At 36.9% G+C, this 12,773-nt stretch overlaps 1 protein-coding gene across 1 annotated transcript in view; it reads left to right on the top strand.

Moving 5' to 3' along the window:
- UTRN (utrophin) overlaps positions 1-12,773 on the top strand; it is a 603,735-nt gene that overhangs the window by 130,811 nt on the left and 460,151 nt on the right. The window contains 6 exon segments of the mRNA XM_030928184.1: positions 2,538-2,630; positions 4,211-4,288; positions 4,652-4,744; positions 6,942-7,114; positions 9,476-9,591; positions 10,285-10,445. Of these exon segments, the coding sequence (XP_030784044.1) occupies positions 2,538-2,630; positions 4,211-4,288; positions 4,652-4,744; positions 6,942-7,114; positions 9,476-9,591; positions 10,285-10,445 (714 nt within the window).

The raw sequence follows: 12,773 nt of genomic DNA, 5'->3' as shown, positions 1-12,773 counted from the left end.
TATGCCTAAGACCTGAAAGTGAATTTGGTTATTTGTTGGCTATTTTGCAGAACTGTACTTCTGGTTGGGTGGGGGAGGGGGATTAGACGTAGGCAGGTGATGAAGGCCACTTCTGCCCATTGCTTTTACTGACAGTGGGTAGCAAGTCCTCAGGGGACTTTCCCCTCAGGGAGACATTACCCCTTGCCTGGCTGCCTGGAGCTCTGCCTCTGGAAAGTGGTTCCTACATCTTGCACATCTCTGTGTTATTTTGATTGATGGAGAAAATCTCTTTGACCCTGAATCCGTTGCTGTCTGTGAAAAAGGCAGCTGGGAATAGAAAAGCAGCTTTGTTTCAGATATGAATAAGTAACAGTGTATTCTTTACTGATTCTGTGGTGAAAACTTTACTGCACTTTGCCTCATCTGGAGTATATGAACAATGAAGAAGGCACATGCTAAAAATTATGAATTGACTATACCTAATACTTATTTAAAAACAGATAAAGGGAGGGAGGGGAACAAGGGTTGAAAAACTACCTCTTGGGTACTATGTTCACTACTTGGGCAGTGGGATCATTCGAGACCCAAACCTCAGCATCACACAACATACCCATGTAACAAACCTGCATATGAACTCCCTGAATCTAAATTTTTTAAAAGATAAGTAAATTATGCCTTGTAAAAAACTAAATCAAGTCTAGTTCAAGGGTCAACTCCTGTCTGAGCCTTTGCCCACTCCCTGGCTTGCAGTGCTCTTGGGGTCTCTCTCTCCTCTGTGCTCCTATAGCACTGGCACACTTCTCTATTCCAGACCTTACACATCGCACTGTAATTATTATTTTCTAAAAAAGAATATCTCTTCCACTGAATGGTAAGCTGTTGAGTGTGCAGAAATGTGGAATCTTTATTCATCTTTGCAATTCAGGTCTCTTCAGTCATGCATGCGCACACCACGCGCGCACGCACACACAAAAACACACACATACAATAAAAACAGATAAGGAATCACGAGGGGAGGAAGGAAGGAGTAATGCCAAATTTTAGGAAACTTCAGAATGGCTCCTTCTTTCCCCTCCTCCACTTCAAACTCAGGGTAAAGTTTTGCTTCATATAAATGATACGTATTTATTTTTTAAAGTGAGAAATGAAGAAGATAAAAGAAGTATTCATTAAAAAATTTCTATTATTGACGGGAAGTGGAACTGTTAATCTCTGTGGAGATTTTATTATACAAGGCAGTAATGTGATACAAGATCATACAATATTTATTAAATATTAAATTGTACTCTATAGTTTTCAGCGCATTTTCTTACAATGTTATATTATTTGATCTTTACAGTGACTTTCGATTTAAAAGGTTAGGTAGCTGAGCCAGGTTCACCAAGTAGTTAATGGTCAAACTGGACTTAAAGCCGAGGCTTCCTGATTTTCTATGCAGTGATCGCCCCATTGCACAATAACCCATCGTGTCACAGACAGGCAAGGATCTACCAAACTTACAGTGAATGGAGTGGAATTTTCTGGCATCACACACTAGAGCAGGATTATCTGTGGGAGTTGAGGCTATTTATCAGGGACAAGAGTTTAGGAATTCTGTAAGCTTCAACCGACAAAATCTTGGAGTAGTACTAGTTTTAAGCATAAAAAAGTATTTAATTGTTAAGCCCAAAGTGCCTTAAGTGTTAATAAATTAATAACCAGAAATACAGACTGAACACCTCAGCCCTGAAATTGATTACCAAATCACATGCTCCCATAATGGAAATGCTGGAAGACATTGTCACACTGTGATGTGAAATGCAGTGATGAAGTGACAATCCTCATACTTTTTTTTGGCCTCTGCACCCGGATGTTGTAGGCTCATTTACATTTTTAATGCATCTCCTTATCATTGCTTTCTCAGGAACATATATCATACTCAAGGTCTATTATTTTGTTGTCGTTCATTGTTCTGTCTAACACTTTACTGTATATTTGTGTGAAATTATGTCCAGACTTTGTAGGTTTTTTTTTTTTTTTTTTTTGAGATGGAGTCTTGCTATGTTGCCCAGGCTGGAGTGCAGTGGTGCGATCTTGGCTCACTGCAACCTTCACCTCCTGGGTTCAAGCAATTCTCCTGTGTCAGCCTCCCAAGTAGTTGGGATTACAGTTGCCTACCACCACTCCCGGCTAATTTTTGTATTTTTACTAGAGATGAGGTTTCACCATGTTGGCCAGGCTGGTCTTAAAACTCCTGAGCTCGCCTCGGCCTCCCAAGTGCTGAAATTACAGGCATGAACCATGATGCCCGAAGGCCTATCAATGTTAACAGCAACTTGATTTGCTTTCTTTATAAGGAAAAGTGTAATTTATTTCAGCTTAAAATATTCTGTATGAGATTTGAAAATTTCTGTATTTGTACTTGTTCTTTCTATGAGAGACAAATTTGGATAGTCTGCAGATCATCCACAACATTTTAATTGAGCAAAAAATGAAGCCACTCATTTATTTGCAGGTATATGTGGAGTTTCTGCTGTTGGCATATCCCATACTTTATTTGTGTTTTTCTTTTACAGAGTGGGAAACCACCAATCAATGATATGTTCACAGACCTCAAAGATGGAAGGAAGCTATTGGATCTTCTAGAAGGCCTCACAGGAACATCACTGGTGAGCAAGTCATCTTTGTAAACAATGGAGTCTCCAGTCATTACTGATACTTGATGACCCACTGTGGGTACCCATTAAAGTGAAAGTATCCATTTTACTTTACGTTCAAATGTAAAGGCTGAAATTGGGAACATTTTTAACGAAGCGTTTTAATGAGTGCTTTGATGCAAGAACATTTCGGTTCTTCTGAGGGCTCTGTTTTTATTGAAGATAAAATTACCTTAAATGTTTATTGCTCTGAGACAGCCCAGGGTGAGAGAAATTACAAAAAAGAATGGATTTCTAGAGAGGACAGAATGTTTTGAACAGCAGAGTCTGGAGACAAACACATTTAAATGTTAAATATTTTTTTAAAACAGTTGTTCAGACTGGGTGCAGTAGCTCACGCCTGTAATCCTAGCACTTTGGGAGGCCGAGGCGGGCAGATTGCCTGAGCTTAGCAGTTCGAGACCAGCCTGGGCAGCGCAGTGAAACCCCGTCTCTACTAAAATACAAAAAATTAGCTGGGCGTGGCGGCATGCACCTGTAATTCCAGGTATTCGGGAGACTGAGGCCAGGAGAATTGCTTGAACCCGGGAGGCGGAGCTTGCAGTGAGCCGAGATTGCGCCACTGCACTCCAGCCTGGGTAACAGAGCGAGGCTCCATCTCCAAAAAAACACAAAAAGTTGTTAAAAACTATGACGTCCATTTTTTATTCAGATTTTCAGGATTGTATTTTGTTTATTTATTTTTTAAATACACCTCTATTATTTTATGTGTAGAATACTCCATAGTCATGCAGAAAAAACTGCCAATGAAGAGGATGCATTTATGGGTACAAATGTTAACTCTAGAGGTAGAGGTACTAACACAGGACAGACAGATGCACTCCTGAAGATGAATTTCTTTCTTGCAGAAGTGTGGGGTGTCATTCTCTCCCTTTGCCCTCCAGGTGGTGGGTAGATAACTGTTAGACAGGCTGATCCCTCTCTCAGATAAGGTTCTCTGGCCAGTGAAGTAGAAAGAAGCTGCATAGGTTATCTTTCCCCAGGTGGGGATTCCCTGCCTTCCAAGGGCTCTTGTAATGCTACCTGGAGCCTGGGGATGGTGCCTCTGAATCCTCCTTGCTCTGTTCACATCTGTGCAGAATAAAGAGGCCACAGCTTCTCTAAAATCCTTCTGCAGCCATACCAATTGAGAGAAAGGAAGCTTTGTTCATAGAGCACTGTTTTCCAAACTTGTCTGCACATTAGAACTATAGGCAATCTTTTAAAAATCCCAAGTCCAGACCACACCTTAGACCCATTAAGCCACACTCTTTGGAGTTGGGGTTGGACTGAGGGATTGGTGTTTTCATGAAGCTGCCTAGGACAATGTGCTTGCAAGTTAGGGAACTGGTATCTTAAGATGTTGTTAGTTGAGGGATTTGCATACTGTAAATACCAGCTTCCAGGGTGGTAACCTGAGACCTCAGCCAGAGCTCCTGCCTCTGAGGGGCCCTGCATGCTGAGCTGCTCTTCTGTGTATATCTCAATGTTAGTGTTTGTCAGACATATGGAGGGACAATCGGTTTTACTTGCTTTTGTGTTTTATTTTCCAGCCAAAGGAACGTGGTTCCACAAGGGTACATGCCTTAAATAACGTCAACAGAGTGCTGCAGGTTTTACATCGGAACAATGTAAGCTTGTAATGTGAGTTTTGGGGGTCTGTGCTGCCATCAGCATTATTTATTGTGAAACTCGCCAACTGCTTGATGCATTGGCATCCACTGATTCTTGCAAACATTTTTTCGTATGAGAAATATTGAACTTTTTCTATGAGTGAAGAAACAGTCATGTGCTTTTTCTGATGGCTATGTTGATCTGTGGTATAAATAATACATTTTTGAGATTTAGGTTCACCTGATTCTCTAAAATGAAATTTCTCTTATCTCTCACTTATACTGCTGTCCAAATGTGCTAAAATGAAAACCTAGAGTTCTGTGAATAAATTGTCTTAAAAGTGGTTTATTTATTTTTATTTTTATTTTTTTTCTTAATAGGTGGAATTAGTGAATATAGGGGGAACTGACATTGTGGATGGAAATCACAAACTGACTTTGGGTTTACTTTGGAGCATCATTTTGCACTGGCAGGTGGGGAAATTTCCAGTCACTTTTAAATAGAGATGGAAAATGTATTGTTTGTCATTTGGTTTCTTAGGGCTGCCGTAACCAAGTACCACAAGCTGGTTGGTTTGAATAACAGAAATGTGTTGTCTCCCAGTTCTGGAGGCTGGAAGTCCAAAATCAAGGCATCAGCAGGGTTGGTTTTTTCTGAGGTCTCTGAGGGAGACTCTGATCCATGCCTTGACCCCAAATTCTGGTGGTTTGTCTGCAATCTTTGCGGTTCCTTGGCCTGTGATAAGATAGCTCCAGTGTTGCCATGGTGTTCTCTATGTGTGCATACCTGTGTCAAATTTCCTGTTTTTGTAAAGACATCAGTCATATTGGATTTAGGGCCCACCTTACTCCTGTATGACCTCATTCTAACTAGTGACATCTGCAATTACCTTACTTCCAAATACAGCCCCTCTCTGAAGTACTCAACATATTAATTTTAGAGAACATAATTCAACTCATAACAATTTTCAATGGAAGAGGCTGACAAATGCCCTTTTTTTGTGGCCTAGGAAAAAAAGTACGTACCTTTCTTATGTTAAATTTTAAAAATTTGACATAATTTCATGTCCAGAAAAGTTGCAGGAATAGTTCAAAGAATTCCCAAGTACCTTTCACTCACATTTCCTAAATGTCTATATTGCATTTGTACTCTCTCCCTATCTGCCTAAAATATTTAGTGTGTATTTTCTAAAACCATGACATTCTCCTAAAAACAAGAACTCTCATATGTAAACACAATAGCATACTGGTATAATAATATGAAATGTGAAATACTGATATTTAAAATGCCAATCATTGATTACTAAATATGAAAACTTAATATACAATTATTAAAATCAAGAAAATAACATTGAAATAATACAATTATGTAATCTACAGATCTTAAGATTTTGTCAGTTGTCCCAGTAATATCCTTAGTAGTGAAAGAAAATCTGAGATCATGCATTACATTTATTTTTCATGTCTCTTTAGTCCTCCTTAATCTGGAAGTTTTTGAGTCTTTGTATTTCATGATATTGATATTTTTGAAGAGTACTGGCCAGTTATTTTGTAGAATATCTCTCTAGGTGGGCTTGGGCTTGGCTGAGGTTTCCTTATGATTAAGTTCAGGTTGTTCACTTTTGGCAGGGACGTCACAAAAGTGACATGAGTTCTTCTTAGTGCATCATATCGGAGATAGGTGATGTCCGTTAGTTCTTTTTCTGGCAGTGTTAACTTTGATTGTTTGGCTAAGGTGGTATTTACCAAGTTTCTTCCCCGTAATTTGACTACCCTTTGTTATTAAAAGTATCGAGTGGGGATATACTTTGAGACTGTATAAATATTTAGTTTTTATCAAAGTTTTATTCATTAGTTTTAGCACCCATTCATACTTTTTGCCTGGACCAGCTATTATTATGATACTTGATGGATCATGATTTTCTAATTTCATGATTCCTTCTATATTAGTTGGCTTTCTACTTGTAAGGAAGAGCTTCCCCTTATTTCTTGTTTCTCTGTCTATCTTATCTCTCTCTCCATTCATTTAGTCATTTATATATCAGTATAGATTCATGGACATTTGCATAGGTTTATAATCTTTTACTAGTACTCATTTGAGTGTTCAAGTCATCCTAGATTTGGCCAGTGTGAGCCCCTTAAATTGGCTCCTGTGTCCCTTAGATAGATCTGTGTCATTCTTTGAGCACTTTCTTGAAACATAATAATAATTTAAAATGTTAGTTCTAGAGTATAACTGTGATTGCAATCAGGAAAGATACTTTATTTTGTAGGTACTCAAAAGTTTTTCCTTTCTAATTTTTGTAGAAAATAAACTTTTTTAAATTGAAAAGGTCTTTGTAAACACATAGAGTTAAACTATGACTTTCTATGACTATGAAAGTAGTGTTCATTGTAACCAAACATAGTATAAGTGTGGCTTAAGATATAGAAAACACAGTAATGTATAAAAGTGAGGTAAAAATCACCCCAAATTTTGTCCCCCGAAATAATCACTGTTAACATTTATTGCTCCAGTGTCTACAGAAAAATCTGAAGTAAAATGAATGCCAGTTACCTGATCCGTAATGGTTAATTAGTGCAATATCGCTTTTTCAAAGACTTCATTGAATTAAATAGAAGTAAACGATTGAAGTATTAGTTATAGACAGGTCTGGTTTCTCTTACATAGGTGAAAGATGTCATGAAGGATGTCATGTCGGACCTGCAGCAGACCAACAGTGAAAAGATCCTGCTCAGCTGGGTACGTCAGACCACCAGGCCCTACAGCCAAGTCAACGTCCTCAACTTCACCACCAGCTGGACAGATGGACTCGCCTTTAATGCTGTCCTCCACCAACATAAGTGAGACATTACTCTATCTAGAAGTGGGCTTTACAAATTCGTGTTTCCTCTCTGCCCCTTTGCTGCCACCACTACTCCCTGAAGCCCCTTCTCCAGTCCCACCGCTCTCCTTTCTGCACATGTTCTACCAAAACCTTAAGAAAAGAAATATCATGGAAGAAAACTACCCATCAAGTCTTTATTTCCTTAGGACTTAAATGCCACAATACAAGGTCCATAGTTTCTCCTGCATATTTATGAATTTAAAAAATATGAAATAACTCACATAGTTCAACCCTAGTCATTCAGCACTAACTGATAATGTATACAAAAAATTGTGTTAGCTTTTCTTCTCATACCAAAAGTAAAACTCTGTAAATTCAGTGCATTCCCAATTAAAATTAAAAGTAGCCAAATTGTCTTTAATGAAACTTGTGAACAGATTCTAATTATATAAAAGACGAGGCCCAAGAATAGCCAGTAGACTTCTGAAGAAGAACCAGGCTGAAATACTTTCCAAAAAGAAAGTATGAAGCTATATTAATTAAGACTATGCAGTACTATCAATATACATACCAATGTAAGCTGAACCATATGAAATGGCCTATGTGACTGTTTTTGCTGTATAAGAGTGGTGTTTTCCTATGGTTCAACCTAATAAAATTAAGAACTCAGAAATGGCACCATTACACAGGAAAATCTGATATATGCTTGAGCTGACATTGCAGATTAATAGATGGTTTGGACAATTGATTACCCATATATAAATAAATGCATTGGATCTTTACTTCACCACACTGAAAAAAAAATAATAATTTCTACATGAATCAGGGATTGAAATGCCAAAGGCAAAATTTGTTATGTTTTATTGTTATTGTAAATGATTACTTTTCTCAAGTTTCATTTCCTCTATGTTTTTTTGCTGGTATATAAAAGTGCAATAGACATTTCTACATCTTGTATCTGGAAATTTAATCAGTTCTTACACATTTTAGTAAGTTTGTTTCTGTAGATTGTAGGTTTTTTGGGGGAGGAGGCATTAGAATGTCCTAGAATTATGATTCTTTTATTTCTTCTCTTTTTTTTTTTGTTCTCTATTGTGCCTTGTCCTTCAATGCAGTGTTGATTTGAATTGGTGATAGTGGGTAGAATTTTTGTTGTTGATAACAAAAGGAGTGTTTTTAGTGTTTTACCATAAGAACGATGTTTTTTGTAGCTTTTTGGGTACACTTTTTATGAGGTTAAAGAATCCCTCCCTGCCAGTATTCATCCACTCCTCCTTTGTCAGTTTAAGAAGGTTGCCCTAGGTTTCTACTTGGTTAAGGGATTTTATCAAGAAAGTGTAGAGTTTTAGCCAATATGCCTTTCAATTTATTAATTAATTGATTCAACAAATATGTGTGGAGTGCCTTTTACGTGTTAGACACAGGGTATACAGCAGAGAACAAAACAGGCAAAAGTCTTAGTTCTCCTTGAGCTTATGTTCCAACAGAGGGAGATAGACAATAATAAAGTTGTGTAGTGTATAGAAATAGTACACACACTGAAGAAAAATACATCAGACAAGAGCAGAGGAGGCACCTGGGATAAGAGAGGCCAGTGACTGCAGTGACCTGAGTTGGGGGAGTAATGGGAGATGAATTCAGGGAGGGAAGTGGGGGAAGTGCATCTCAGAAGGTGGGTGGGTCTAACATGCAAGAACAGACACAGAATAAAGAAAATGATGAACTTTTGGATAAGTCAAAGCAACAATAATGTCCAATTTGTGGGATTAAAAGAAAACCAAGATAGAAATGAAATACAGTACTAGACAATATAGTAGCATGGAAGCGGGGCACTGGAGGGAAACTCTTCCAAGAATTTTGTTTTAGGAATATCCTGAGAACAGATTAGAGCTGCATTTTGTGTTCTGCTAATCTTGATCTTTTAATTGAAGAATTTAGTCCACTAACATTGATTGTGATAATTTATATATTTAGGTTCATTTTTACAACATAGTGTGAGCTGCTCATTTGTCTTATCTTTTCTGTGTGTGTGTGTTTTTTTTACTTTCTTGTCTCTTTTTGTATCGGTAGGTTCCCCCTAACCCTTTTCTTCTACTCTTTGGGAAATATTACATACTACTTCTAGTCTTAATGGTTACCACAGAAAATAGCAGTCCTATTTAGCTAATACAAGATCCTTGGAAAGTATTATCTGTTATTTTCATATTTGTGAATTAATTTCAAGTATGTATTTGACAAGTCTGTGGAATATAAAAATAAACTCAAAAAATCCTCACAAATAAAAATAATCTAAAACTAAAATGTATTATAGTATAACAATGCCTACTTTGTTTCCACATATTTCATCTTCATTGCATTTTATTTGCATGGTTTTCAGACCTGATCTCTTCAGCTGGGATAAAGTTATCAAAATGTCACCAATTGAGAGACTTGAACATGCCTTCAGCAAGGCTCAAACTTATTTGGGAATTGAAAAGCTGTTAGATCCTGAAGGTATTGTTCAGTGTTTAATTTCAACCTTGATTTACTTTACAGTTTTGCATTCTTGAAAAGCAGTGTCTCTTTGTCCTTTTAAAAATGAATTATGAGACTTGAAGAACCTTTTCCTTTTTGGAGTATAGGTGCAAGTCATTTTATTACGGACAGTTATTAATACTTTTGTACTTAGCAATTTGTAGGATCCTTTAGGTAGAAATTTAACTACAGCACTGGACAATAGTTAATCTAAATTAAGTAAGAATTAAAGTTTTAAGAAAATGCAATTATTAGATAAATTCCGTATCTGGTTAGTCCTTTAAAAAGTGTTTTTATGTGAGCTTCTTACATGTGATGTAAAGACTTTAGTTATAAATGTTGCAGGATTGAATTCTAGACTTATTTTCATAGTATGAATAAAGTCTGTATCTTTATCTTAAATGGTAACATATGGTAGCTTATCTTTGGCCATTTTGGGGAAGCTTTTAGGAAAGACTTTAAAAAATGATATACTGAACAAAAATAAGTAATCCCTTTTGCCTTTGTCTCATATATTTTGAAGTGACAATGTACTGAGCTGTGGTATTGCAAAGATTATGTATTAGGTATTGTTTATGGGTACTAAGGAGAGTTATTTTATATCTAATATTGAGCAATTCACATATTTTGGACACCTAATTTAAGCTGGTTCTTATATTCTTCCACTTTTAGATGTTGCCGTTCAGTTTCCTGACAAGAAATCCATAATTATGTATTTAACATCTTTGTTTGAGGTGCTACCTCAGCAAGTCACCATAGATGCCATCCGTGAGGTAGAGACACTCCCAAGGAAATATAAGAAAGAATGTGAGGAAGAAGCAATTAATATACAGGTACAGATAACATTTTATTAAAGTGTTTGGCTTGCCATATTTGTTTTCTCCTAGGCACTAGATAAAAACACTTTCAGAGGGTTTTTTTCTTGACTGAGAACATCTTGGTTTCTCAGCTTACATTTGCATAAGAAGTTCAGTTTAGCAGTTAGCATTCTGTCACATTCATGTAATAGAAAAACCATAATTCAATGGACTTTATTAAGAAGGAAAATACCTTATTTCACCCAGAAAAACTGGACTGTTGATCATGCTGCTGCATGACATGCTGAGAATCTATGTTTTTACATCATCTGGTTGCCAGCTTTTATTTCTGTCAAGTGCTAGGGATGGTTTTTCTCATATCAGCCTAGGTTTTGTTCTAAGTACTAATTGTCTTTCTTTCTTCACCATTGAAAAAAAGATTTTTTTTTCCATTATATATCTCACAAGGGCTATCAAAATGTAAGCCTTATTTTCCCTTTCCTTTAGGAGCAGTAATGTATGGTAAACTACTGGTGAGCTTTTCATGAAGGGATTGTGATGATTTCATTCATCAGGATATAAATGAATTTTTAAAGAGAGAAATAAAATCATAATTTATTTTCTTACTTAGTTATAATGTTTGAATGAATCCATATTTAATCTCATTCTGTTTTAGTCCAACCAGTCCTTGTAATTTGTAAGATGAGAGAGTCTTAAGAGTTGGACCTTAGTAGTCACTTGGTTCAATATTCTAGAGACCAAGCAACCAAGACATACATGTAGATTTCAAAATTATAAGAAATACATTTCAGAGAGGAAGCAAGCTTGGGCTCCAGACCTTAAATTAATCCTGTTGCTACTTGTTTTGGGTTGTTACTTAAACTCTCAATCACAGTTTTGTCTGCAAAATGTGGTTAAAACCACCTACTTCATAAAGATAATGAATTCAAAGTGTCTAAAATGACATTGATAAGCACTCAACAAGCAACAGCTATCATTACTATCGTTTTTTTTCTTGATTTGTTTTGGCATTCTCATTTAACGGATTTCTTTAAAAAATTATTTAATTCCCATATTATGATACTAGTCTTGAATTGACACAGCATCCTTTTCCTTCCTCTGAGATTCAGAGAATTTACTTATTATTTTAAATTTTATTTGGGTAGTATGTACCAATCCTTTTATTTTCCCCATTTCAAAAATAGAGTGATTTATAGAAAAAGAAAAAACATTTATTGCAAAGAAAAGATTGAGAAATGAGGCCTGATTGTGAACCCACTCTTTTGAAATGAATATCAAATGATGCTGACGAAAATTCCTAACTTACTATAATTGAAAAAAAGTGCTAGGAAGCGTTTGCCTCTACAAGTGTAGTTACTATTCTACATTAATGATGACCTTTTTAGTTGGCTCAGATGATCTTCTGGGTTTGTTTTGGGGTTTTAGATTCATTTCCTTATTGCATTTTGTTAGAAGGTGGAGATATTTAGCTCTTATAGTTAAGGACCTTCTCTCTTAAAAAGGAGGGAGACTTCATTTACTTTTCATTATGTTCAGATAAAATAATCACTTATGTTTAGGGCTCAGGGTGGCATGATAAGAACTTCAGAAAACATTTGCTATTTCATTAAGTGCAAGTGTATTAACACTAACGTCTTCATTTGCAAGCTTTCATTAGTGCCTTAGAGGCTGAATTACGTTAATTGAAAATTAAAATGTGATCAAGTTTTTTTTTTTTTTGAGACGAAGTCTCGCTCTGTCGCCCAGGCTGGAGTGCAGTGGCCGGATCTCAGCTCACTGCAAGCTCCGCCTCCCGGGTTCAAGCCATTCTCCTACCTCAGCCTTCGGAGTAGCTGGGACTACAGGCGCCCGCCACCTCGCCCAGCTAGCTTTTTGTGTTTTTTTTTTTTTTTAGTGGAGACGGGGTTTCACCGTGTTAGCCAGGATGGTCTCGATCTCCTGACCTCGTGATCCGCCCGTCTCGGCCTCCCAAAGTGCTGGGATTACAGGCGTGAGCCACTGCGTCCAGCCCTGATAAAGTTTTAATCATCTCTCTGGCATAGCTTCCTGTCCACTACTCTCCTAATAGCCAGACTTCTTCTGCCCCGTTCTTTCTACAAACATACGCTGGTGGTCAGTGAATAATTCCTTCACTCTTTAAATATCTGTCAGTTGAAAGTTTCCTCATGTGTTTGAATTAATACCATTTGAACATTTGTGTTTAGATAATGCCTTCCTTCTCGACCTCATGGATACTGGTGCCTCTCTCAGTGACCTTTGGCTGGTCACTAACTTTCCTGGTTCTTAGATATTCTTATTTTAGTATAGAAGTTTGTAGCTAAATGATCTCCAGGGGTTATTTTA

This window comes from Rhinopithecus roxellana, chromosome 4 (assembly GCF_007565055.1).
Source record: "Rhinopithecus roxellana isolate Shanxi Qingling chromosome 4, ASM756505v1, whole genome shotgun sequence".
NCBI classification, from domain to species: Eukaryota; Metazoa; Chordata; class Mammalia; order Primates; family Cercopithecidae; genus Rhinopithecus; species Rhinopithecus roxellana.
The sequence above is the reverse complement of the archived record's forward strand: the minus strand, read 5'-3'. Positions and strand labels throughout refer to the sequence as shown.